At 54.2% G+C, this 27675-nt stretch overlaps 2 protein-coding genes across 2 annotated transcripts in view; both read right to left on the bottom strand.

Annotated features, from left to right (window-relative positions):
- The window catches only part of SLC8A2 (solute carrier family 8 member A2), a 30088-nt gene extending 12990 nt beyond the window's left edge, over window positions 1-17098 (bottom strand). Inside the window, exons 1-4 of the mRNA XM_059904042.1 lie at window positions 17081-17098; window positions 11960-12653; window positions 6773-7437; window positions 490-912 (exon numbers count right to left, since the gene is read on the bottom strand). Of these exons, the coding sequence (XP_059760025.1) occupies window positions 490-912; window positions 6773-7437; window positions 11960-12637 (1766 nt within the window). The 5' untranslated portion in view covers window positions 12638-12653; window positions 17081-17098. The remainder of the gene's footprint in view (window positions 1-489; window positions 913-6772; window positions 7438-11959; window positions 12654-17080) is intronic.
- Window positions 17099-19377: 2279 nt separating this feature from the next.
- Window positions 19378-26636, bottom strand: KPTN (kaptin, actin binding protein). Its single transcript, XM_059905061.1, has 12 exons — window positions 26368-26636; window positions 25904-25986; window positions 25716-25800; window positions 25564-25618; window positions 24259-24334; window positions 24065-24138; window positions 23737-23846; window positions 23560-23637; window positions 22695-22770; window positions 21795-21930; window positions 21526-21708; window positions 19378-19795 (listed from the first exon to the last, which is right to left on the bottom strand). Exons 1-12 carry the CDS (start codon window positions 26588-26590, stop codon window positions 19667-19669), a joined length of 1308 nt encoding a protein of 435 aa, XP_059761044.1. The 5' UTR covers window positions 26591-26636; the 3' UTR covers window positions 19378-19666.
- Between the last annotated feature and the right edge of the window lie 1039 nt (window positions 26637-27675).

Raw genomic sequence — 27675 nt, 5'->3', positions numbered from 1 at the left:
CTCCATTTCCACAGACACCTTCCCACCTCGAAAGGAACCTCAGGCCACACTCCTCCATTCTACCAATTAAGCCTTCCACATTCCTCCCCCCAGGCCCCACCCTATTTCCTCTCCTCTCTCCTCACTTGGCCTTTCTTCCTGGTGTCCCACTCCCCTCTCCCCAAACCAGCCCAGTTCTCCCAAGCCCCGCCCACATCCCGTCCCAACATCTTGGCCACGCCCCGTCACTCCAGTCTCCTCCCTCCTCTCCTCTGTCTCACCTCTTCCCTGGGCCCTGCCCCACTTCCCCTGACCTCTCCGTTTCAGGAGCAAGGCTCCATCAAGGCCCCACCCCTTTCCCAGACCACGCCTCTCCGAGGTCCACCCACTTCTCGACCTCGCCCATCCAGGCCCCGCCCCGCCCGGGCACCGTCCCGTCCTGGTCCCGCCCCTCTCGCCGGCCGCGCTCGGTCTGCCCCGGCCCGCGGGCTGCCCGACCGGCGCGCTCACATGGTCTCGTCGTCGCCGAACTCGAGCTCGCCGCACGCGTCCTCGTAGTGCACGCCGCCGCCGCGCGCCGTCCCGTCCACTGTGCGGTAGGGGAGGCGCACGGTGCCGCGCGCGCCCGAGCTGCGCACGACGCGCACGTCCACGGTGCCCATGCACTCGCTCACGTGCAGCAGGCGGTCCTGGAAGGAGAAGATGCCCGCGTGGTCGTCGTCCAGGATGGTGACGGTGGCCAGCAGCGGCGCCACCAGCCGCCCCTTGGGCCGCCCGCCGCCGTCGGGCTCGAACATGCCCTGCGCGTCGCCCACGCGTAGGTTCAGCAGCCGCACGAAGAAGTGCTCGTCCTCCTCGAAGATGTCGTCGTCGATGATGCCGATACGCAGCTCCTTCTGTGTCTCGCCCGGCTTGAACACCAGCGTGCCCTCGCTGCGGTGGAGGAGAGGGGAAAGAAAGGGGTGAAGGTCGCTCAAAGGCTGTGTGGGAGGTGGGAGGAGTCAGGGTGGGCCTCCTAGAGGAGGGGGCCGCACCGCGGAAGAACTTACAAATATAATGGTGGACAGGCATTAAACAAGTAATACTGAGGGTGAATGAGGGTGGGCTTCTCCGGGGCAGGAGATGCAGAGGGAGAACAAGACAGAGTTGGTCCCTCCCAACATCATCATCTGATGATGAAGGTCCGATCAGGGCAGGCTTCATGGGAGAAGATTTAGTGGGCAGGAGAGCTCCAGGCAGAGGGAACAGCACATGCAAAGTCCCAGGGTGGAGAGGGAGCCTGGAGTGGTCCGCAGCCATGCTTCTCCAACCTCCATGTGCACACGAATTCCCTGGGGCATCTTGTTAAAATGCAGATTCTGGTTCAGTAGCGCCTAGGTTTCAAGACTCTGCAGTTTTAGTTAGCGCCCAAGGGATGTGAATGGTTCTGGTACATGGACCACACTTTCAGTAGCAGGGACATAGGGCCCAGAATTGACCTTGCCATGCTTCTCATAAAAACCATTCTGTGCTCCCAGATATCCCCAAGAGAAAGTCCACACTCCTTAACTTGGCATCATTCAGTCATTCAACATACACTCCCAGAGTAACTGCTGGGCAATGCTGGGAACACGGGAACAGCCCCATGGCAGAGCCATATCACAGTGACAATTACACATCTAGGGATTTAATTACAGTTCATTCATCCAACAGACATGTATTGTGCATCTGCTGTGTGCCAGGCACTGTTCTTAGTGTTGGGGAAACAGCAGCAAACCAGATCAGAGAAAAATCCTTGCCCTGGTGGAGCTTCTGTTCCAGTGCAGGAGACGAATAATAAAACATATAATGTCAGGTGGTGATGATGGTCTGGAGAAAACAGAGGAAAGAGGGTAGAGAGTGAGGAGAAGGAGCTGTGTTAGAGTGGTCAGGGAAAGCTTTTCTGAGGAGGTGACATCTGAGCAGAGGCCTGAGGGAGGGAGCCACGTGGAGGATATCTGGGGAAGAGTATTCCTGTAACGGGAACAGCCAGTGCAAATGTCCTGAGGCAGGAGCGAGCCTGGAGTGTTTGAGGAACACCAGGGAGGCCAGTGTGGCTGCATCTGAGGGAGCAGGGGAACAGGGGCAGATGTCATGGGGTCTTGGTGGGCCATGGTGAGGACTTTGGCCTTTACTCCAAGTGAGATGGGAACCATGGGAGGCCTCCGAGCAGAGGAGGGACGTGAACTGGCTTAGGTTTAAAAGAGTGTCAGTTGTGTAACTTTCTAAAGCACGTGCAAGATGTTCTCTTATGGGGTGGGGGAGGGAATGAGGCAGGGCCTGAGTCAGGGTGAAAGTTTGAGGGAACAGGGAATGAGTGGGCTCCTCCTGGCAGGGCTGCAGACATCAAAATGACTCTGGGATGTTAACAGATGTCAAAACTCTATAATATCCCCCCTATCCCTCTGTGGGAGGGGCAGAGGGACCCCAAGATTCTGGCAGAGGTAGAACTGGATGACAAGATCTGGATGGAGGGAACAAGGGCCCCATGTTGGGGCAGCCGTCAGCCTAGGGGCGCTATCCGTGGTGGCTAAGGCACCCAGCTGGGTGGGCTGACCTGTGCCAGCTGTGTGATCTCCAGGCAGTTAGGATTCTGCAGCCCTCTGAGCCTCGGTTTCCTCATCTGTAAAATGGAGGCAATAACCCTGTCTACCTCATGGTAGTGTTATAAGGATTGAGTTAATACAGGGGAAACACTCAACAAAAGTTAGTTCGTGATATTTGCACTAGCTAACTAGTGAATCCTAAAGTAATGGCATGTTAGAAGTGGAAACTTAAGGGATAGTAGAATGTTGGGCTTTTAGCACCATCTTTACGAAATGGTTAACCTGGACATCACCAGTAATGGGACACGTGGGCGTCATGTGCCTCCCGGCACCATGCACCGAGGAGGGCACCATGCACCGAGGAGGGCACAGCGTCACCTCCGTGGAGTCCTGCCAAAGTGCATCACCTGAATCTAATCATGAGGAAATATTAGATGAACCCAAATTGAGGCTTGTTCTAGTAAGTGGTCTAACATCTTCAAAAGTGTCGGGGTCATGAAAGTCATGAAAAGGCTGAGGGAATCGATCCAGACTGAAGAAGGTGAAAGAGACATGACGACCAAATGCACCATGTGGTTCCAGATTGGATGGGAAGAGAGGGAGTGAAGACACAGCCATGAAGGGTGAGATAGGGACAACTGGGGAAATGCAAACATAGACTGTAGATTGGATCATAATATTGATTCAGTATCAAATGTCCTAAGTGTGATCATCGTATTGTGATGATGGAGGAGAATATCATTATTCGTAGCAGATGCACACTAATGTTTATGGGTGAATGGCCCTGCTGTCTGCAACTCATTCTAATAAAGTGCCACGGTTATTAATATTATTATATATTTTTCTAAAACAAACTTATGGTTACCAAAGGGGAAAGGTGGGGGGGAAGGATAAATTAGGAGTTTGGGATTAATATACACTACTATATATGAAATAGATAATCAACAAGGACCTACTGTATAGCACAGGGAACTCAATATTCTGTCATCACCTATATAGGAAAAGAATCTGAAAAAGAATGGATATATGTATATGTATAACTGAATCACTTTGCTGTACACCCGAAACTAACACAACATTGTAAATCAACTATACTCCAATATAAAATAAAAATTAAAAAAGAGTAGCATCTCAAAAAGCATATTATTATATATTAAAGAGAGAGAGTGAATGCACACAGGACAAAATAGGAACAATTGGTGAATCTGGGTGGAGGTTACGTGAGGGCTCGCCAGACTATATTTGCAGCCCTTCTGTAGGTGTGAAATTTTTCAAAATAAAAAGTTGGGGAGAATCCGCCTGCCAATGCAGGGGACACGGGTTCGAGCCCTGGTCCACGAAGATCCCACATGCCGCGAAGCAACTAAGCCCGTGCTCCACAACAAGAGAAGCCACCGCAATGAGAAGCCTGCACACTGCAACGAAGAGTAGCCCCGCTCGCCGCAACTAGAGAAAGCCCGCGCACAGCAACGAAGACCCAATGCAGCCAATAAATAAATAAATGAAGAAAAAAGAAAGTTGGGGAGAAAAAGAACATGGGGATTTTAGAAACCAGATATCAGAATCATAGAAGGCTAGGCTCACAGGACTCATATTCCCATACTGGGTGCACAAAATCTGAGAAAATGAAAATCTTAGAACCATCAGATCAGAGACTGGTTGGGGTACAGATTAGAATATCAAAATGTGGGAAACCTGGAATCTTAGAATTTTAGACCCTTAGCATGTTAGGATTATAGGGGCTTAAATCTCAGAGTCTTGGAAGAGCTGTGCAGTTTGGGGGCCTCAGAGATCATTATTAATTTGGAGAAACTAAGACCCCACAGGACCACCATAGCCTAGTGATACCTGTGGGCAAATTAGAAAACGGCTCCCCTTCTTCAAGACACTATTTCCACGAATCTGGAAATTGTCATAATAGACATAGAAATCTACAATGTCCACTATATGAATAGCGCTTTCTTAGATGTGCTGCTCTTGTGCAGTGCACAACCTCAACAACTGTACGTGACAGCCCTGTCTGCCCAGACTGAGGCAGGAACTTACACAAGGAACAGGGGGCAGGGCTAAGCTTGGGCTGGAGCCCAGGTGTCCTCCCTCCCAGTCCTGGACCTAAGCTGCCTTGATAAGTGATGCCAGGCCTGTGAATATCAACTGCGTTGGGAGAACAGGGATGGAAAGAAGGTGTCACCTCCTCCTGGCTCTTTGGTTCCACCACTGAACAGCATTTACTCCTTCACTTCAAACATCTCCTTCATGACGTCATTGGCAGGTGAGAAGGCAGCCTCTGATCCCAGCAGGTGACACGTGTACTCACTTCCTTCTGCAAAGGCTTGGGGCTTTGATGGGGGCAATGCAGACCCAGAGGTGTGGGTAGGAGGGGAGTGGTGGATAGACTGAGTCACAGCAAGCCCCCAAACAGTGAATACCTTTTCTTCAGTCGAAGAAGGCTGGAGATGTAGGATGGGCAGAGAGGATGGAGGGAGGAGGTCATGGGTGGCCAAAGGGATCCCATGCTACAGGATGATGGAACAAAGATCCGTGAACAGCTGTGCTCCACTCAGGGAAGGCTGCGGAGGGGCAGGGTGGGAGAGGTGGATGAGGATGGGCAGACTAAAGGATCCTGGACTGACTGAGGTGGAGGGAAAGACCTACAAATGTCCAAAGCAGTGGAAAGATGTGTAGATATGATGGGGCAGAGGGGAGCCTGGGCTACCAAAGGTCTTTGCTGAGGCACAGTGGTGGAACTAAAAATCTGTGAAACAGGTACCTCAGTCCCAGAAAGAGAAGAGTTCGCGGATGAGGGGCTGGCTGCTGCATGATGGCAGAACCAAAGATCTGTGAACAGTTCAGCTTCCACTCAGCAGGTGGAACCCATGAAAAGCTCACCCATCAACACTCTCTCCCGTATTCTGCTTTATTTTTCTTCACTGTTCTTACCACTCCCTGATATTTTAATGTATTGAATGTATACTTTCTAATGGCCTGTCTTTCCCATGAGAATGTCAGCTGCATTGGGGCAGGGACTTTTACGTTTTTCGTTTACTGCTGGTCTCCATTGCCCAGATTCGTTTCTGGCACATAGAAGACACACAATAAATGCTATTATTATAGGAAACCATGGGAGACTTGCACATCAGTTAACATAACAAAACATACTGTAAACCTATAATTCTTGAAAGAGTGTGGTATGGACAGAACTACAAATACATAAAGACTTTGTGGTCCCATGAGGACACAGAAGTTATCTTCTTTACTGTTCTCTGTTGAGCCCCTTAAAAAAGCATCTGTCAGATGGATAAACAACAAGGTCTTACTATATTCAATATCCTGTGATAAGCCATAATGGAAAAGAATATGAAAAAGAATGTGTGTGTATATATATATATATATATATATATATATATATATATATATATAACTGAGTCACTTTGCTGTACAGCAGAAATTAACACAACATTGCAAATCAGCTATATTTCAATAAAAATTTTTTAAAAAGCATCTGGCACCTAGTAGGCGTGCAGTAGGAGTTGCTGAACAAGATCACAGTTCTGCTCAAAGAGGGGTGAGGAGAGATAGTGGGGCAGTGAGACACAGGAGGGTGCAAAGAGTGGGTAGCTTTATGGTGGAACCAAAGACCCAGAGACAATTTGGACACTGTCTGTCCTCTTATCCCACTTCATTTCCCCCCATCACCTGATGTTTTTATATGTTTCATAGTTTATAACCTTATTGCAACTTGAGGGTAGGGATCTTAGCTGTCTTGTTCACCGGGGTATACACCTGGCATATAGTAGGTGCTCAATAAACATTTTTACTTTACTAATGGTATGTGGGAGGGTGCTTGTTCTACCAGGTATGATACATATAATGGAGCTATAATAATGAACACAGTGGAGTGTCAAGCACAAGAATGCACAGGTAGAGCATGGTCATGGGAGGAGCAGCCCGTGGTAGGTGGACAGCCACTGCTGTCTGTCTTGTCCAGCAGCGTTTGCCAAATGCCTAGAACAGTGCCTGGTACAAAGTAGACTCTCAAGAGTGAATGAATGAATGAATGAATGAATACTGCAGCTCTGCCCATAGCAAAGTAAGGATGGGCGCCAGAGGTAGCCAGGAGACTGAGGAGCCTGGGAGGCCACTGGATGGCGGAACCTATGACCTTCGAACAGCCGGCCCTCCCTGCCCACCCACCCGAGGCGGGCCGGGGGGCACTGCCCGGGACCCACCTGTACTCATAGTCGGAGCCGGCCTTGGCGGAGCCGTCCTCCGTGCGGTAGTCCACGTAGAAGGTGCTGTTGCCCTCGCCGCCTTGGCAGGTGACGGACAGCAGCACGGAGCCGCAGTTCTCCAGGCAGTGGTAGAGGCTGGGCTCAAAGAAGATGCGGCTGGCGCCGTCGTCCTCGTCCTCGCCGGGGCCCTCGGCCAGGGTGGCCCTGCGCGAAGCGTCCACCGCGTGTCGCCGCAGCACGTTGCCCGCGCCCGTCATTAGCCGCGTGGCCTGGATGCGGTAGAAGGCGCGGCTCTTCTGCTGGTGCAGCAGCGCGTAGTAGTTGGCGATGCCCACCAGCTGCTCCAGGTCCTTGTCCGGGTGCTTCTGCTTGAGGTCCTTGAGGATCTGGATGACCTCGCGGCGGCTGGCGTCCAGCTCGCGGGCCTCGGCGGGCCCCGGGCCCAGGCCGCCCACCTCGCCCGGCGCCTCGGCGCCCAAGAACGTGCCGTCCAGCTCGATGCTCTTGGGGGGGTCGCCCTCGGCGCCGATGATGATGCCGCTGCGCGGGTCGGTGCGGTAGCGCTTGTACACGTACTTGTAGAAGAGCAGCCGCTTGTCGGCCATCCAGGCGAACACCACGCACACCGGGAAGAAGACGAGGGTCAGCAGCGCCTCCCACACCTGCGGGCGGCCCCGCGGGTCAGGACCGCCGTGCCGGGAGGGGGCGCGCTCGCAGCCGGCCCGCCGCCTCCCGGCGCCTCTCTTCCCAGAGCCCGGTCCCGGCCGCCACCCGGCGCTCCCCGCGCCCCTCTCCTGCATCTGTCCCCATCTGGCCTTCTGGCTCTGCCTCTCTCCTGTCTCTCTTCATCTCTGCCTCTCCGCCTTCCTCTTCGTGTCTCTGTCTCTCCCCTTTTCCCTTATCTCCCTCCATCTCTGTCTCTCTCTCTCTCTGGCTCTTGTCTCTGCTCCTCCCTGCCTCTCCCCATATCTCGCTCTCTCTGTTTCTCTAGGTCGTTGTCTCTTTCTGCCTCTGTCTCATCCTCTATGTCAGTTGGTTTTTTATCTTTCTCCCTCTGTGTCTTCCTTTCTTGTTGCCGCTGTCTCCTTGTCTCTCTTTCATATCTTTTGTAGATACCTACCTCTCTCCCGCATGAAATTCTTCAGTTTCCCACCCCACCCTTCTTCTCTCTTTATGTCCCCCCCCCCTCCCCCGCCCTTCTTGCCTCTCTCCTGGTCTCATTCATCCATCCAACGAACCACCTTTTGTCACACTGAGAACCACACTTAGCTGCCCCAGTGCTGGGAACCCAGACATCCTATCCCCGGACATCCTAAGCCACCACCAAGTCAGAGACACGTCCCCACCGCGTGGTCCCAGCCCCTGTCCAGGGGCAGAGCTGGTGTCTCTTCTTGCCTCTCTCTCCCTCTGTCTTTTCTCTCCCTGCTCCATTTCCCCTCTGCCCCTCCTCACCCGGGATGCCTCCACTTCTCCAAAGCCTACCCATCACCCAGGGTCTGTCCTCTGCTCACCTCCCCAAACTGTCGTATTCCCTCCCCACCCCCACCCACCCCCACCAGTAAGTACAGCCCTTGCCAGATTCTCCTTCCTTAGGATTTGTTTGGCCCTTAGGGACAGGACTCTGACTCTAAAAGAAGCCCAAGTTTGGCTCGTTGTCTGACAGCCTCATAAAGCGAGTTTCCATATTTACATGCTACCGCCCCAGAGAGACAAGGCAATGCTGAGTTTAGATCCTGGTTCTAGAAGAGGAATGCCTGGCCCAGCCTCTTGTCTGTAAAATGGGGACACCCCCAAGATTGAATGAGCTTATGTACCCCTAGCACTTAGCCTTGTTGGTTATTGACACATGGAAAATACACAAAACATGAAATGACCATTACCATTATTATTATTACTAGCGCTATTATCTTGGGCTCATCGAGGTCTGGGACTCAAGTCTGCCTGTGGTCTGGCACAGGCCCAGGCATGTACAGGAAACATCCACCAACACCTGACAGCTCGCCTTGAAATATTCATGTAAAGACTCATATGCTACCTTTCTCATTAAAGATAAGGAAGAAAAGATCAAGGAGTATTTACAAATCAGATGGCCCCAGAGGTGTATTTAAAATGAGCCTGGTAGGGGAACGATCTTTAAGCTCCGACTGCCACAGGCCCCTGTCGCTGTGTTTACTGATGGTTCAGAGGAAAGGCAGGACTTGGAAATAGTACCACACAAAGCCACCAAGCAGGTTTGTGAAAAGAAACTGAATTTTCCACGCAAGCTGTAAAATGAACTCTTGCCTTGTGCTCATTGCACTGGTCACTGTATATGCTGTGGGCGATTCTCTCTTAATCAGAAGAGAGATCTCAAACACCTGAGATCGGCTTTCTTCCCTGCAGGTAAACAAAAGGTGATTCTGATAGATTCACATCTGCTTTCTAGCGCATCCCCTGCAAATGGGCTCACGGGCTTGCCCACCCTGGGAGGGGAGCGAGACACACCTTCAGGTCTCAGTGGACAGAACGCCCCCAAGAGGGGGTGTCACAGATCTAGGGATATTTATGGGTTGCCACCATAATTGGGGAGGGGGATACGGTCCCAGCCTGGTGACATCCAGCGACTCATGGGACAGTCCCACACAATGCAGAATTGTCCCACGTCCTGCCTGACTTCAGAACCTCCCACTGGACGTTCACGTCAGCGAAAACCCTGCTTATGATAATTGGAGTCTACCCTCCATTCTGTTTTATATCTGTATGAAGTATTTTCCTGTATGGTTTAATGTACGCTGAATATGCCTGATTTCAATCTCATGGCTACCCGCTCCTCTGCTGGTCTCCGTGCATGGGAATGGTTTCTGATTTTTTTTTTTCTCTTAAACACCAACTTGTTCATTATATGTAAGTAGATGCCACCATCTGGCTCTTCGTCATGCCTTTGAAGGTAGTCATGCCCAAGCGTTTACATGTAGAAATGCAGATTGTTCTATTAGATATTACTTTCCTTTATATCATTATACTGACTTCTGGGAAGCCAACAGTGTAGGGAAGTTTGTTAACGGGAAGAGGAGCTCACACTTAACCTGTCCCAGGCTCGCTGTTCTAAGCCCTTCCACATGTAGCAATTCAACAGATCCTCATGCAGCCCTCTGAAGCTGGTACTAGGATGACTCCCTGATTACAGGTGGGGAAACTGAGGCACAGAGCAGGTAAGGAAACTGCCCAAGGTCATACAGCTAGGAAACAACAGAGATGGGATTTGAACCCAGGCCTTGGGTTCCAGAGTCCAGGCACCAAACTCCGAGGCGAGAAAACCTCTCTCCTATTAGCTAAGAATTTCACACCAGCAGAATAAAGGGGATATAACAAAATTTGTTATAAAAAGGGAGGATTGGATATGAAGGGTCCAGAACCAATGGTCTACTTCAACCCCTTCTATGGTTCAGATGTGTAAACGGAGGTCCAGAGGGTACAGGCTTTGCCTGACGTCACACAGCATTTCTGGAGAAAACCCAGAGCCAGACCCATCTCTCACTACTCCAGTTCGTTGCCTCTAGGAGGGAATGGCATCATCTTTAGCTCATGCCCGTTCTTTCGATTATGTCATGAAAACATCCCATAAGTCTGGCCATTTCATGAAAACATCCCAAAAGTCTGGTCTCCATTTACTCCTGAAGAGATCCTCCATAGCCACTTCTCTACCCAGAGCTGTGGCATTTTACGCTGTCTTCCCTATGTCTGAGCCAGCTCCTTCTCAGGGGAAATCTCTCCCTCTCCCTATCCCATCCCTATCCCACCTCCCACCCATGGTGTCTAAAATTCCTTTCACAGTTTCGGTGTAAATCCTTGTCAGGGACCACTTTGAAAACCCAAGTCAGAAGAGCATCCTTTTTTAATAGTGCCTGAGAACCGTGTGAAGCATCGTTCTGTAATTTTTGCCATGGCAGCCAGGAAACTCAGCATTACAGTAGTGAGTCAATCACAGTAACTGTCTCTCTCCCTTTCTCATCCCTGTTTTCTGGTGCTACCATCTCCCCTTTTCCTCACTGTGGTTTCTAATCCCTCAGATCTGCCTTGATATCATCTGCAAAGAATTTTTATAACTCTAACTTTAGATCCTTCCTGGAAAGAAACTATAACTGGCAAAACATGACAGATATGCATGAGTATATTATACGTACGTGTGAAGGAATCCTGGGTAGGCTCAAATAAATTATGCACGTGTGTGAGCGAATTAAGCCAGGCCCATGAATACATTATGCAAATGTAGGTGGTGGTCATGGGGGCTGTGGGAAATGAATTGGGCAAATCTTTTAAAGGAAGACTAAGCAGTATGCCCGTTAAGACACTGGATAAATGAGAGGCAAATGATTATGTGAATGTGGGTGTAAATTATGCAGCTGTGGGTCTAAATTTTGTCTCACTATTGGAATAAATTATGCAAAGTGGTCTTTGCAGTGGGCTGGGCTTATACCTAGGTTGGATTGGATGTGAGTATGAATTACAGTGAAGTGGCATAAATTATCCTAACATCAGAAATCAATTATTAATAATGAATGAATTATGCAAACCACGACTGCATATCTGGCAAATACAGAGCTAGATTACACAGATGTGGGCATGGATCTATGCAAAATCCATGGGTAAACTATGCAAATTGCACCAAGTTACACCAAGTTACCCAAGTTAGCACTGTCAGAAAACACAAGGCTGGATTATGCAACTGTAACGCAAATTATGCAAATGGGGGATGTCTTATTGCCAAAGTGGAAATGAATTATGCAAAAGGCAGGGAGTATAAGAAAACATGTGTGACCATACCTGGCAAATACCTGGCTAGACTGTCGTATGCATTACACAGATCACTAGGACTCTGTTAGCACATATGGCCCCCTTGTGAGAGTTCTGGATGGGCATATTGCAAAATGGCACCCCACACTGCGCAGATGAGCCCTTTCCAGGACCTGCAGTGCCATCCAGACCTGGCTTGGGAGCACCCCCTGGACTCCAGTCCCAACTTGCCCTCTCCGGCCCAATGCCTCTGTGCAGTGCGTGACCTGCACGACCATACCTGGCGGCCCTCTCAGATGTGAGCATGCATTTCTGCAAATACAGGCATTGACTCTCCAAGCCCGGGGAGCCACCCCTCTGGATTTTGCTGACATACATGCACCAAGGAGATGTCTGTGGGTCCTTGCTCACCTGGACCACACCCGGGGAAAAGACGGCAAGGATGAGATAAAGCCAGACGTAGGCGAAGATACTCCAAGAAGCGGTGACAAAGAAGACTCTCAGGTGCTTGATCTTGCGGCTCTCACCAGCTGGGATGACGTAGATGCACACGGCAATGACCACAAACATGTTGAAGGCAGCGCTGCCCACGATGGTGCCCGGGCCCAGCTCGCCCGCCTGGAAGTTGTGGCCGCAGACCTCAATAACAGACAGCAGGATCTCAGGGGCCGAGGAGCCCAGGGCCATGAGTGTGAGGTTGGACACAGTCTCATTCCAGATGCGGACGGTGCCCACGCTGGTCTCGCCGTTGGACTTAGTGATGGTGATCTCTTTCTCCTTGGACGTGATGACCTCGATGGATGCCATGAAGCGGTCGGCAATAATGGATACACCCAGGAACATGTAGACCATGGCCACAAAGTAGACCACGGCCCGCGCGGCTTTGTCCCCCAGCGACGGGTCATCGGGCTCCCAAACGGGCAGCAGGACCCCTGGCTGGCAGCGGTTGGAGCCCTGGCAGCCCCCCATGCTGCTGGCATCGCTGTCGTTGGCTGGGGGAGGTGGCAGGGAGGGGGTCGGGGTGGCCGCCCCTGAGCATGGGGGAGTCCCCAGGAGGAGTGCAAACCCCACCAAGGCCAGGGGAGCCATGGAGGGGGTCAGGGTCCTGTGGGGGAGGAGGAAGTCTGGGTGAGGGGAGCAAACCCCTCCCTGTCGCTCAGGAGTCGAGGTTCATCGGGGTCAGAGAATGGGGGAGAAGCTGAGGACTAACAGAGGGAGGAGAGAGACTGGGGGAGCCAAAGAGAGACAGTGATTCAAAGAGGGTCACAAAGAGACACAGAGAGCACCAGGCAGAGACCAAGAGAGAAAGACACAGAAAGATAAAGACATCATGCACTGCTGATGGGAGTCAAACCACTGCAGGAAACTATAGCTGAACATCAAGCATCCTAGGACTCAGCAATTCCACTCCCAGGTATGTACCCAAGAGAAATAAGTCAAGTGTTCGTCAGAAGACACATACACACATGTTCGCAGCAGCTTCATTTATAATGGCTCCCCTCTTGAAACAACCCATATGCCTATCAGCAAGAACATGGAGAAGTACATGGAGGAATAGTCATGCAGTGGAATATTATACAGCACGGAAAAGGGAGCGGGCAACTGATACACCCAACAATGCAGACGAATCTCACAGACATGCCATGGAAGAGTGAAGTCAGGCACAAAAGAACACAGACTGAATAAGTTAGTGGGAGAGGCAAGGGGCTGGGGAGCCCTCAACTCATTTTGTGATTCCTATGGTTTCCAACTTGGTGCTTGGAGGGCTCCTGCTTGGGATTTGGGCTGTGGCAGGTGCTGGGGTGTTTGTCTGTCTGTCTCAGGTAGGGCTGGGGAGAGGCTGCTGGAGGGTCTCTCACTCACATCCTTCCCCGCAATGCTGGCAGGTGTCTCTCTCCAGCATCCCCGGGTCTCTGGCAGGTGCAGGATTCCTTAGAAGCTGTGACATGAGGTCCTAGGTTGGGCTTTCTGACCGCACACCCACATTTGTGGGTGTGGGGTGAATACTTCTCTTCCTGCCTCTGGTCCTGGGTTCGAGTGGCTATTTCTATGTCTAGGTCTCCTTTAAAAATGCCAATCAGTTCACATCCTCCCGTCTGATCAGAACCCTCCATGGCTCTGGTCTCACTCAGAACACCAAAGCCCCTCCCCGCTTCATAAGGTCTTGTACAATCTGGCCCCCTCATTCCCTCTCTGGCCTCATCTCTCTCTCTCTCTCCCCCTCCCTCACTTGGCCCCAGCTACACCACCTCCTTGCTGTTCCTCAGGCAAGTTCTTGCTTCAGGGCCTTTGCACCTGCTGTTCCCCCTTCCTGGGACACTCTTCCCCACATATCCGCTCCCTCTTCTCCTTCAGCTCTCCACTCAGATGTCACCTTCTGTGGCCACTCTGTTTGAAATGACACCATCCCACTTTGGGGAGTCCCCAGCCATTTCACAGAGGAGAAGACCAAGGCTCAGAGAGGCTAAATAACTTGCCCAACGTCCCCCAGCACCCATTCTGCAGCTCCCAGTTTCTCTCTCCAAGAGTGGTCCTGACTTCCAGCTCCCCTGCCCCACCCTTGTGTTGTCATGGTAACCCCGTAGCCTATAATATGGGACTGAGAGAGGAAGGCAGGTGTCCTCAGGGCCTCCACCCTCCCGGACCCCTCTCCTGGCCACCAGCCGCAGTTCTCCCAGTAACGTCCATTTCTGTCTGAAAAGTTCTTCTCACAGTCTAACCCACAGCCTGCCCCCAACGTACACCCATGTCCTCATGGATTGGGAGCTGGCTCCTTTGGGGGAGGGAGGCAAAATATTGGCAGAACTTCCCAGAAGACTGTGTGTGTGTGTGTGTGTGTGTGTGTGTGTGTGTGTGTGTGTGTGTAGGGGGGCAGGGGGCGGGGTGATTCTTAAAGGGCCACCACACAATTAGCCCCCTCGGCAAGGCCCCTAATGATACATCTAATTAGCAGCCCCCTAATTAGCAACGACTTAGGCATAATTACAAACCCACCAGGATCCAAGGCAAAGACTCACGTTCTCTTCTCCCTCCCTCCCCTCCCCCCAGCTTTCAGGAGAAACCAGGTCCACCTGGGAGTCAAGAATTCATCTATAGCATCTCGCTCCCTCTCTCAGGGAAGGGCCATGGCCTGGGAAGTCCGCCCTCAAGTCCAACCACCTGTCCCTCCCGCCTCAGTCCTCAAGGGAGACCCGGGTCAGCCAATAGGAGGCCCGCCCTCCTTGCCCTGGCGCTGGGCAAAGCAGCCTGGTTCAATGCCTTTTCCTGCAAAACCTGGTTTCCTCTCCCCGGGGCCTTAGGGAAGAAGGGGTCAGGGAGAGAAAGCACTAGATAAATATCTGTTAAATGAACCACCAAGAGGGCTGAGCCCTGTCACTGGGGACAGCTGAGCCCTGTCACTGGGGACAGCTGAGCCCTGTCACTGGGGACAGCTGGGTTCCCTCTTCCTGAGGGTCCTGCCTCTGCCTCTCTCGCTCCATGAGCAGCCGTGAAACATAATCTGGGTTTAGAATCCAGGGGCGAAAGCGTCAGGTGGAGGCCAGGGTGGGACTCCGGAGGGCAGATGGCGGGCACCGTCTCCTGGGGCCATCTCTCCCCTCCCTTGTGGGCCGGTGGCCAGCTGGGTCAGTGGCGAGTGCCCCAGTTCTGCCTCACCCACCTCTCGGGGCTTCGGAGACCTCATCTGTAGGGTGGGACTGCAAGCTTCAGTGGGGTGGGGCAGTCAGTGCGGCAGGCCAGGTGGGACCCCCTCCTTCAAGTCCCTCATATTGGTCAAGGGGGGTGATGGTTCCTGACCGCGCTCAGGGTGGGCGCAGGGGGTGCCCGCTGCCTGCTCTCGGTGGGGACACGGCCTTCTAAACATGCACGCTTACTGCTCCAGGGTAAGCCAGGCTCTCCCGCCTGCACACAATGTCCCAGCCTGGGGGTCACACACACACACACACACAGTCTCAGTGTTCAGGCTATGGTACGCCGATCGGTAAACTGAGGTCCAGAGGGGCAAAGAGCTTGGCCAAGTCATGCAACTTCAAGTCAGGGGCAGAGAAGAGATGGAACTCAAGGTGTGGGACTCTTAAGCTGGTGCTTGTTTTAACCCACCTGGAATCCCATGTGGGCACTCGAGGACCTCACCCCATCACAGCCTGGGCTACAGGCTCAGCCCCACACCTCTCATCTTGCCCGCCTTCTCTGGGGCCCCCTTCCCAACAGAAAAGAAGAGGATGTATCGGCCAGGGACCTCTAGACTCAGAAGGGCCCTCTCAGAGCCCCCAAGGGGCGGTGGAGAAGCTTTTGAGCTCCAGCCCCACTGGGAGACAGGTCTGGGGCTGGCACACCATGAGACGATGGAGGCGAGACTGCAGGAGGGACTGGCCTGGCCCAGTACCTAAAGCTGTGCCTGGAGCAGGAAAGGTGCTCAGTAATTGTCAAAAGAATGAATGAGTCAAGAAATGGACAAACGGCAAAAGAGGTATGGAAGTTAGACTGCAGCAGGGACTGGTCCAGTCAATTTTGAAGAGGAATGGGAGGTTAGATTGCAGACAGGACTGGTTCAGTCTCCTCTACAAAGGCTACAGGTTAGACTGCAAGAAGGACTGGCCTCAGGATGCCAGAAGTAAGGCAGGGGAGAGCAGAGGAGCTCTGTCCTCAGGGGAGGGACGGGCGGATGCCAGCCGGGAGGATGGGGGGAGCTCGGCTGAGGAAGGGAGAGGAGTCTGGGGGACTCCGTGCCTCCTGGGGGAGCCCACTCTGCGGCGGCGGCAGGGGGCGGGGCGGGTCTTCTTCCCCCAGGTCTCCCCTTGCCAGGGGCGGAGACAAAGGTGTGTAGGAGGCAGTTAACCAGGGAGAGGAAGCGGAGAGGAAAGAGAGAGAGAGAAACAGAGACCAGGTTCTAGAGACGGAGATGGAGATGAGAAGCAGGGAAGAGACAGATACACGCGGAGATGGACCGAGACAGAGACACGGGAAAGCTGAGACAGTAGAGACAGAGACAGAGGGAAACACACAGAGATGGCGAAAGAGGAAAGCAGAGAGGAACCAAGGACTTAGAGACAGAAAGCCGGAACAGACCCAGGCACAGAGAGAGACAGAGACAAGAGTGAGACTGAGGGAGACAGGGAAAGGGACTCGGAGAGGCGGCCAGACTCCGCAGGACAGAGACCCCTGAGAGATGTGGAGACACAGAAAGACGAGACCCAGACACAGGAAGGCGGGGGCGGAGGTGTAGGTGGAGAACGCGAGTGCGGGTGCTGCCCCAGACAGGGTGGGGTGTTCTCACCCCCTCAGTGCCCAGGAGGCACCCCCTCCCCAGCCCGCCGTGCTCCCTAAAGCGCAGGAGGGGTTGAGGATGTTGACCGCTGGTGGCGCCCCTACTGCACCTTAGGGCCCTGGTACCCGCGCCCGGGATATGCAGCCCCCCATCCCCTATAACGGAGCTCAGGGAGAAGCGGCTCCTGGCTCCTCAAATGCCCCCCTCCACCCACCTGGGGTAACAGCATCCTTCCCCCAAGCCCCCCCTAACTGGGGGTCTCCTACCTGCAGCTACAGCCTAGAGCAGGTTCCCTCAGCACTGGATTGGCAGTGGTGGGCGACTCCGCCCGACAGAGGGAGAGAGAGAGGGAGAGAGAGGGATGAGCTGGAGACTGTGAGGGAGAGCTAGGGAGGAGGGGAGGGAGAGGGGATAGAGGGAGGAGAGGAGGAGGGGGGAGGGCTTCGGGGGAGGGGGAGTCGGCTAGAGAGGGAGGAGGGGGGCCGGGGGAGAGAGCAGGGAGGGAGGAGGAGGAGGCGGGGAGAGGGGAGGCCGGCGCGGGGAGCCGGGGCGGGGCCTGGAGAGAGGAGGGGCGGGGGGTGGGGTGGGGGGAGATGAAACAGCCCAAGCCTCCCACCCACCCTCTGGGTTCAGCACCACAGGCAAGGGACAGCACACACGCGCGCGCGCGGACACACACACACACACACACACACACACACACACACACACACACACTTGCTGATCCATACAAGGGCCAAAGAGGCAAAACAGCTACAAATAGTCACAGGCTCCCAGAACTGGGGGGAGGGCAAGAATGTTTTTAGCCAGAGTCAGATCCAAATTCACATGCTGTGCCTGCTGACAAAGCCAGCCAGAAACAACCACAAAGGCACCCATTAATAATAATAGCAACAGTTGCCATTCACAAGGGGCTTCCAGCCCTTACCACGTGCCAGGCATTGTTGTAACATTTTTAATAAGTGCTTGACACATGTTGACACAACTGACCCTCCTAAAAGCCCTGTGAGGTAAATGCTACTAGCCCCATTTTACAGATGGGGAAACTGAGGCACAGAGTGGTGAAGTGTGGCTTCAGGTTCTCCCTTAAATGCTACACTACACACTGTCCCAGACTGAGGGGCTGGCAAGAAGTTAGGCAGCCAGCTGCAAAGGACCGGGCAGGCGCTGGGAACACAAACTCACGAGTCCTGAAATGGTGAACACACACACACGTGCACACACCTCACAGACCCAGAACATCACTACTTAAATGTCCCAAATCCCACCCTAGGGTCCCACTCCCACCCAGGACAGGAGGCGACGGAGCACTCAGCCTCTGCAGACGGGCAGCAGGAGGGAGACCCTGATGTTGCCAATGGCCCATGCCCATCGCCAGTCCTGGCTGGACATCCCCGGGCCCACTGCCAGGAGAGGAGGGAGACGACCCAGCTCCGGCTCCCTGCGATTTCCCACACTTGGGTTCTGGGAGGTGAGGTGAAGACAAGGGTGGCCAAGAATTGGTGGGCTCCAGCCTCCTGAAGACCCACTGTGGGGCACTGGTAGCTTAGTCTTCACTGTCGGTGCAGATGGTCAGACTGACGGGTGGACTTCCATGGCAGGAGGTAGACAGATGGCTAGAACGACCATGGTGCCTGCCCCCCCCCCCCAGGAAGCAGGGGTCCCACCCAAACCCTGCAGCAGCAAGGAAGGAACTCCCTCCCACAACCAGCCTGGACCCCGCTCAGGAATTGCTCCCCGCTCAGGAATTGCTCCCCCACCCTCCCGACCCGATTCTATTCCTGGCAAGATTTCTTCTGTTGTCCCCGCCCTCCACTGGTCCCTGTGATGTAGGCCTCAATTCCTTCTCCTGGTGCCACGGAAGTGGCCACAGGAGGGGCAATCGCTACAGCCACGGGGCAGGGAAGTTAGCCTTGCCTCCCACTTCCTGGTTCCCCAATCCCCTGGGCTTTTCAACTAGGCCTACCCTTAGCCCTTTCCAGGACAGTGTAGCCTGGGGCTCATCTCAGGACTCCCCAGTTGAGACCTAAATCGATCACTTCTGCTGGGTGTTAACCTTGGCTCTTGGCGCAAGGTCTAACCATAGTAATTTTTGCTAGGGTCCAACTTCAGCATTATTCACAGGGGGTCTGGCCTGAGACCCCTTGCTACAATTTGACCATGGCTTCCCCACGACAGTCCTTTCCACCCACATCTTCTCCTCTGAGGCTCAATTTCCTTATCTTCCAATTGAGCCCTGACCTCAGATCCAGAGCTTTCCACTGGGGTCTAACCTCAGTTCACTTGCGGAGGTCTAATAACCCTACAGACCTTTCCCTTATATTCTACAGTCTTTCCTATGGAGGTTTAACTTCCTGTAGGGCCTAACTTCCTTTCTTTCCTCTGAAATCTACGCTACGATCCCACTTCAGTCCGGCTGCTGGGTCTGACCTTGGATCCCCAATCCCCAAAGTCCCCCCCACCTCCCTCCATTCTTCTGGGTGAGTCCGGCTCCCGACAGAGCCTGGCAACAGTTGGTCCTCATCAAGCGTATGCCGAACAAAAGAATGGAGACAAGTGCAAGTTTGGTTCCTCTAGACACAGAAATAATCACCACTGACCGAGTCTCAAGGGGATAGAGGTGGGGTGGGGTGGGATCATCCAATTTTCAAATGGGGACACAGAGGCACAGAGAGGGGAGTGGGGGTCACAGGGCACGCTGGGGCGGAGCCAGAGCAGGACCCACCGCTCCACCACCCTGGGGTGTCTGGGGAGACCAGTGCCTCCTTCAGGATGTTTCCCTCGCCATGAAGAGCTGGAGGCGGGCACCCCAAGGAACTGTGGCAGGCCTGGGGTGGGCAGTGGGTGGGTGCTCAGGAGGCCGGGGTCTCAGCAGGCCCGGCGCCCACCTTGTCCCCCAGCCTCTGTGGCTGACGTCTCCTCTGCTCCGCTTGGTGCCGAAGCCGGGTCAGAACCAGCTCCGAGGCCTGGATCAGGCTGTGCTGTGGGAAACGAGAGAGGAGGGCAGGGCTGAGACAGAGCTGGAAGGTGCAGGTTACACGCCGCCCCCCCCAACCCCCAAAGGCTGAGAGCGCAGCCACGGTGGGAGGTCCGTGTGTGGGGTTCGAATGGGTCTCTGTGATGGGGTGAAGGTCAGACCCAGGGGGACGGCCTTCAGTGAACTTCCGGTGGAAGGGACAAAGCCCAGCCCCAGATGTGTGGGTCTGAGGTTAGAACTCAGTGGAGGGGACGGGGATGGATCAAAACATAACGGAGATAACACAACATTGTAAAACAACTATACCCCAACAAACAAACAAAAAAACATAAAGGAGAGCTCGCGTTATATGGGGGTGAGGCTTGACCACCCGAGAGAGGCTGAGGTTAGTCCACAGCAGGGGGAACAAAGGTGAGACCCTGGCAGAAAAGGTTAGGCCCACAGGACAGAGAAGGAGCAAACCAAAGTGGAAAAGAGAGGACTATGTCACCACACAAGGGACGGAGCCAGACCCTGGTTGGAGGGTCCGAAGTTAGCCCCTGAGAGAAGGGACGGAAGGGAGATCACAGTGGAATGGCTTGAAAGAGATCACAATGCGGGATGCTGGGAGGCCGAGACCACAGAAGGGAAGCCCCTTCTCCCCCAGGTGGACCACAGCCCTGTCCACTGTGGTCTAACCTCAGACCTCTCCTCATTCCGTTTTACTTGAGGGTCCAACCTTTGTCCCATGTACTGTGGTTCAGCCTCAGACTTTTCCACTGGGGTCCCACCTCTATCTCTCTGAGGTCTAACCTGGACCATTCCGCTGATGACTAGACTGAAGGAAAAGGCCCCAGCAAAGCCTGCAGCGGAGACAGTAAGGCTAGACTCCAGTAGAAAGAACCCAGGTGAGACCACATGGGAAAGGAGCCTGGAGTCAGACCAGAGCGAAGGGGTGGGAAAACACCAGATCAGGAAACAGAGGTACATCACAGCTGAAGGGCTGGGGCCGGGCCATAGTGAAAAGGTCAGAGGTCAGACATATTAGTTGAAGGTTAAACAGCAACGGAAGGTTCTAGGCTGGACCTTGGGCCATTCGAATGGTTGGATATTAAACCGTAAGGAGAGTTAAGCTGCTGTCGGAGGGTGAGAGGTCAAAGTACAGGAGAAGGCTGGACATTAGACCACAGGTCACGGGCGTGACCGCAGTAGAAAGTTCAGTGGTTAGACCAAAGTGGAAGGGTTTGAGATTAGACTATGGCAGAAAGCTGGAGATTGGCTGGAGAAGGAGGCTGAAGGTTAGACCACAGGCAGAATGAAGCCGGTCACACAGGTAGAAGAAAGGGTGGCTGCAGTAGGAGGGCCAAAGTTAGGGCGCAGTGGAAGAGCACAGGTCAGGTCCCGGGGGCAGATCCAGGCTGGGCCACAGGGAAGGGACACGGTCGAAGCAGGCGGAACAAAGTACAGGCGTTCGGGAGGCGGAGGGAGGCCAGGGGGCCGGGGCTGACAGATGCTGTGGCCGAGCCCCCTTCCTCCCTGGCTGTGAGTGCCGCCAGCACCTCCCTTCTCCTTGACCAACAGGAACCGCCTGCCTCCCCCAAGAGGGGACCTGCAGCCAATGACCCCCTTGCCCGAAGCGGGGCCCAGGCTCCAGTTTCCAGAGGGATCGGGCCGAGGCCTGCCTGCCCCTCTCCCGTGAGAACGTGCCCTCAATGAGGCGGGTGTTAAGGCACCGTCTCAGGGGCCCCTGGCTACCTGCAGGATGTGCACGCCCTTCAGGGAGACCACAGCGAGCTCGCGCAGCCCGTCCCCGGTCAGGTCCACGTGCGCCATGGCCAGCAGGGGGCTCGAGAAGCTCCGCTGCCACAGCAAGCGGAAGCCACGCTGGGCCCCGAGGAGCCCGCGCTCTGGGCTGCAGTACTTGTAACAGAGCAGCTCCTGCAGGGGCAGGGGATTGGGGTCACACGGGGAGAGGCAGGAGGCAGAGGACACAGGCCACGGCAGCCCCACCCCTCCGGCCCCACCTGTCCGTAGGTGGCCACCAGGACCTCCGGCCGCCCATCCAAATCGATGTCGGTGACCAGGCCACAGAGGACGCTGTCAAACTGGTCGCTGCCAGGCAGGAGAAGCTGGTCCTCGAGGCCCCGGCTCAGCAGGTCCCTGAGGGTCAGACCACGGCGGGGAGACTGAGGTCGACCGCGGTGCCCGCCACCCTTAGCACCGGACCCTCACGGGTCAGGTCTGGATGTGCTGTTCCTCCTGAAGCCTGGACACCCTCGTCTCCAAGTTAGACATCCTCATATCCACCAAGGGGAGCTCAAACTGTCTCTGATCTGGACGCCCACACTGTCCCTGGAGGTGGGACCGCCTTGCTCCCAAATAGAAACCCACACCTTCCTTCTGGTGACCCCCTTGTCTCCAGTCTGGACACCCACGAAGCCCCCTGAAGCCTGAGAGCTCAGCCCCAGCCCGGACACCTTCACCGCCCACCAGCTGTGCCCAGCTGGCTCGCACTGGCTCACGGGAGCCGACTGGGAAATTTTCAGAAACTTTGTGAGCGGCTTGGCATCACGTTGGTGGCTCAAAATCCACTGAGGTGGGAGTGTTGACAGCACGGAAATGGGCAGATCCCATAAACCAGGGCTTTCTCCCACATGGAGCCTGTGATTAAACACTTACCAACATGCTCTGTCCACCTACCCCAGGGGGACGGGACATCTCGGTTCCCACCCGAGGCCTCAGCACATCCCCTACAAGTTCTAGACTTAAACACTCATGCTCCTCTCCCTGGGACACAGACACCTCTACCTGCCCAGCCCTGAACCACTACACCCAAAGCTTTACTCTCTGCGGAGAATGACAAGGTTAGATGACCGTGCAAAGGCATGGGGTCAGCCCACACCCACGTGCCCCGTGGCCCTCACCGATACACCACCGCTGGTTCCAACATGCTGGCCACCAGCACGCTGTACTCCTCCTGCTGTGGCCTGTCCTCGGTCTCTGGAGAAGGAACGTGAATGGCGGGGGAGGTGTGAGGGGACAGGTTCTAGGCTCCTCCTCCCTCCTCCCCATCCGTCCATTCCTGAGAGGAACACATGTTAGACCCCTGAGATTGGGCTACAGGGGGAGGGTTAGAGGTTAGACCACGAGAGGATGATGGAGGTCAGATGCCAGGAAGAGGGAGAGGTGTTGGATGACAGTTTAAAAAGTCCAAGGTTAGACCACCAGGGTAGAAGAGACAAAGGTTAGGTGACAGCACAAAAGTCCATGGTTAGACCACAGTGAGAGCATCAGGGGATAAACCACAGGGGAAGGGGCAGAAGACAGACTACAGAGGTCAGGCCAAGAGAAACGCCAGAGAAGGACAGACCGCAGTAAGAGGAACAGATCAACACGTGGGGCGAAAGGAGAGACCCCGAGTGGGGAGACAGCGCTGAGTCCGTGAGAAAAGCCTGGACTTGGATGGCAGCAAGAGACAGAGTGAAGAGGCCACAGACGGGGGGTCAGAGGAAGTCACAGTGTGAGCGGTGAAAGTCAGACCACCAAGGGAAAGGCAGAAGTTCAACTCCAGGGTAAAAGCTAAAGTCAGACCACCACAGGGGCAAGTAGCTGGAGCTGAAATTCAGGAGCGTCGTGGGGAGGGAATGGGCACACTGGAGCTCCCGGGCTGGAGTGGGGCACACAGGGGGGAGGGAGGGATGGTGGGGAGCTGGGCATGTGGGGAGAGGGGTACAAATGTGGGTGGAGGAGCCGAGCCCGCAGCCTGGCCTCCCCCTGCCCGGAGCTCACCCTCGGGGGCCGAGAGGCTGAACACGATCACTCGGGAGATGGGGCCGTCCTGCAGGATGGTCCAAGTCTGCAGAACCTCTGTGTGGAGGGCGAGGACTCAGGGCCCAGCCCCGAGCACCCCCGCCCCGCCCGGCCCCGCCCCACCCCCCGTGTCTGGGCCCCCGCCCCAGCCATCACCTCGACTCTGCTGGTCTACGTGGGCGACACGGACATAACCGCTCTGACAGCCGAGAGCTGAGAGTCGCCGGGATGTGCCGGGCAGGTTGTGCACGTCAAGCCAGAGGACACTGGGGGTGGACGGGTGGACAGAGGGGCCTGAGGGCCGTCACGAGGCCCCAGCCCCCACCTCCACCTCCCTAGAAGCATCCACCCCACCCCACCCCACCTCCGGTAGAGCCCTGGGCCTCCGCTGGGCCTGATTTCTCTAGGGGTCAATTCCCACCACCTGATTTCTCTGAGGCTGCCTGCCCTGGTTCCCACTGGCCTCTGTCAGGGCCTCTCTTACCTACTGGTCAGGTTCGTGAGCTCTGGGAAGAGGTTTTCCACGGGCTGTTCTTCAAACTGATGCAGCCCCTCATTCTGGGGGAACCAAGACCCGCCACCCGCTTGGAGTCAGCGGCCAGCCTCACACACTGCGCCCCGTGCCAGCCCATGGTGGCCCCAGCAGGGCTCTGCCCACCCAGCCTCCCCCTGCCTCACCTCCTTGTAGAGATGAATGGCTGGGTCATTCCCACTCAGGAGAAACACGGTCTCCAGTTGATCCCCGACCTGGACTCTGAAAGCAGAAAAATCTAGAATGCCAGTGTGGTAGAGTCCGTGTGTTTTAAAATCCTCCTCTTGCAGAAACTCTTGCCTGCGAGAACCCTAACATTCTGGGTTCTAGACACTGGATCCAGAGCTAGGATCTCAGGATGTAGAATTCTAGAAACTAGCCCTCACAGAATCTCAGATTTTAGAACTTTCCAGTCCCAGAATCACAGAAACCTTCTGTTTCTAGAGCCCTCACTTGCTAGAATCTTCACTCTGGATGTGGATTCAGGAATGAACATGGAGCTCTAGAATGGGCTGCAGAACCTCAGAACACTAGTACCTCTTTACCCTAGAACCCCAGTGTTCTAGAAGTTCTGTTTTCTGTCTCCTTTGAAATGCTAGAACTTCTGGAAACTGCCATCATGGATATTCAGACTTATAGAATTGGTAGAATACCCAGATCGTAGAACCCAGAACATTAGTGCTTTAGAACCTTCAGTTTCTAGAACTCTCATCTGCTAGACCAGAGGTTGGCAAACTATGACCTGCAGGGAAAATCCAAAACCCACGGCCTGTTTTTGTGAATAAAGTTTTATTGGAACACAGCCACACCCATTCATTTACACAGTGTCAATGGCTGCCTTCTTGCTACAGTGGCCAACTTGAGTAGTTGTGATAGAGATTATTTGACCCCGAAGCTGCGCCTTAAAAGAAAAAGTTTGCCAACCCCTCTGCTAGAACACTGGTGTTCTGGAATTCAGAGTTCTAGAATGGAATTCTTATACTTTGGGATTCTAGAACATCAGTATTCTAGACGGTCTGTATTCTATCTCCTTGAAATATGACAACGTTAGGGCTTTAATGTTACAGAATCTCAGAATCATCAAACTGTAGAATTTTCAAATCTTGGAATCCCAGAGCTTATAACTCCAGAAAAATTGGCATTTCTGGGTCTTGGAATGCCCAAATCTAGATCGTTAGAATTTGAGAATTCTACACGTCTGGAGCACAGGTGCTCAATTCACTCTCAAATTATCTAGTTCGGGGATAACAAAATGGTAGCCCATCAGCCAAGTCTGGTCCATGGCTACCTTAAATGCACGATGCTTTAAAAAACAAACTAGTCTGATTGTCTATAGGCAGGTTTGTGGTCTCCAGTTTGCTACAGCCTCCGCCCTCCCAACACACACACACACACACACACACACACACACACACACACTCCCTATTGTATCACACCTGTGGCTTACTTACTCTGCGTGGCACAGTTGGAAAGGAGTGAACTGGAGCTCCAGGTTCAGGCAGCTCTCTGCAGGGGGAGCACAGGCAGATGGGAACAGGAGACCTGACAGCCCCCCACCCCCCACCCCCTTCCCCATCCCTCCTTCCCTCCAGGCCACACTTACGGGCAATGGAGTCCAGGTTGTACTCAGAGCCAGGCTCATAGTCACAGTAGATGTTAAGGAAGGGGCTGCCCTTGTCCCCTGAATCCTGGGAGAGGAAACTGGCCTCAGGAGAGAGTAGGGGCAGCAAGAGGGATATGGGTCAGACCCAGTAAGGAGGAGAAAATGGATAGGTGGAGGGCTCTGGGTACCTTGATGAACGTGATCCCCACCACCAGGCCCTGCTTTGGGGGCGACTTGTTGAAGGTGTCGATGGAGACAATCTCTGCGTCCACTGGGAGAGGACAGTTCAAAGTTCACGTTTCAGGCAGACCCGTGACCCCAATATTCCCAATCAACAGTGAGCCCTGACCTCTAGGACTCAGTCATCTCCGACCACCACAAATTATCATGACCTCTGGGACGGTGCGAGTCCTCATCACCATCACCATGGCAGGAGGGATCCTGGTTTCTGAGTCTGAGGAATCCTGAACCCTAACTACTTCAGGCCCCTATTAGCCCTGTCCTCTGACCCCAATGCCTCCAGATAACCAGCCTTGACCCCCTTCAATCACCATCACCCTGATCCCATTCTCCCATCTGGTGACCTGGCTCAGAGCCTCAGAAGCCTTCTCAGCACTACGTTCCAAGCCCCCAGCCCCATGGCGCCACGCACCGGGAATGTAATTGAACTGCAGCTCCTTGGCCACGGGCCGGATTTTCTGTCGGAGGTCTTGGTAGCGGAAGCCTAGCACCTTGCCTTTAAGGGTGGCGGCCAGCAGCTCCCCGCGGCCGCCCGCGCCGCCCGCCAGCCCGTACACATTGCTCTGAGACGAGAAGCGTGTGAAGCTGTCCTCGCGCAGCGGGCAAGGCCCCGCGGCCACGGCCGCCTCCCCCATCACGCCCCTCAAACACCGGTCCCCGTAGCCCCCACGGCTGCCCGCTCTAGGCCATGGACCGCCGGGCGCCGGCCGGTCGCGCAGACTGATTACGTAGAGAAGCTGCCGACGCTGCCCTTTACCAAGATGGCTGCCAGCCGGGCCGCTTGGGCTTCCCACCAGACTTTGCCTCAATGCGCCTGCGCGCTCCTGCCTGGTCCTTTTCAGGGCCGTGGGGACTGCCGCCAGCAGATTGAGATCTGAAGGTGGGAGGTGGTGGCCCCTGCTGTGGGCTGTGCGGAAGGCGGAATAAGAAGAGCCTTAATGCTCAATATAGCCCTTACCTGCCAGGAACTGTTCTAAGCGCTTTACATCTATCAATTTTTAGTTAAAACTCACAGGCAGGCTTGAGGTAGGTACGATATGTTTTACCGATGAAGAAACTGAGGCACAGACAGGTAAAGTAATTTGTCTAAGATCACACAGCTAGAAGCAGCAGTCAGTATTGGAACCCAAACACAATAGCTCCATAGTTTGTTTGAATCACATCACCTTTAAAATGGTGAAATGCATTCTTCTTACCCCAAGGAAAAAGTTCTAGCTATCTGTCCTGGCCCGTTACCACCACCTTCTTTACTGAAAGCCTACTTTATCAGTCATGTTGGCTGATTATCTCATTGAATCTTCACAACTACCCCGCTCGTTACCCCGCGTTCATTTTTTCAGCATTTATTGACCACTGTACGAATTTATCTCCATAAACTGTTGCAACAACTCTGGAAAGAGGTTTATTATCCGTTTCTGGAGAATGAAATTGAGGCTCGGGGAGAATAAGTCCCTTGACTGATATGATAGTAAGTGGTGGAGACAGGATGAGGTCTTCTGGGATTCCTGTATACTTTTCTGTCTCCAGAAGGGCATCAAGGGTTTGGGGACTCTATGTATACCTGTATGTTATTTCCAGAAGACATGAGTTGGCCAGCTGTCCTGGCCACCTTGAGTAATCTTCTGTCACCCCCTTCCATACAGAAAGAAAACACACACACGCACGCACACACACTGCAAGATCTGTGAAGGCAGTGACTGGATCTCCCTTTGGTCACAGT

This window comes from Balaenoptera ricei, chromosome 19 (assembly GCF_028023285.1).
Source record: "Balaenoptera ricei isolate mBalRic1 chromosome 19, mBalRic1.hap2, whole genome shotgun sequence".
In the NCBI taxonomy this organism is placed as follows: Eukaryota; Metazoa; Chordata; class Mammalia; order Artiodactyla; family Balaenopteridae; genus Balaenoptera; species Balaenoptera ricei.
The sequence above is the reverse complement of the archived record's forward strand: the minus strand, read 5'-3'. Positions and strand labels throughout refer to the sequence as shown.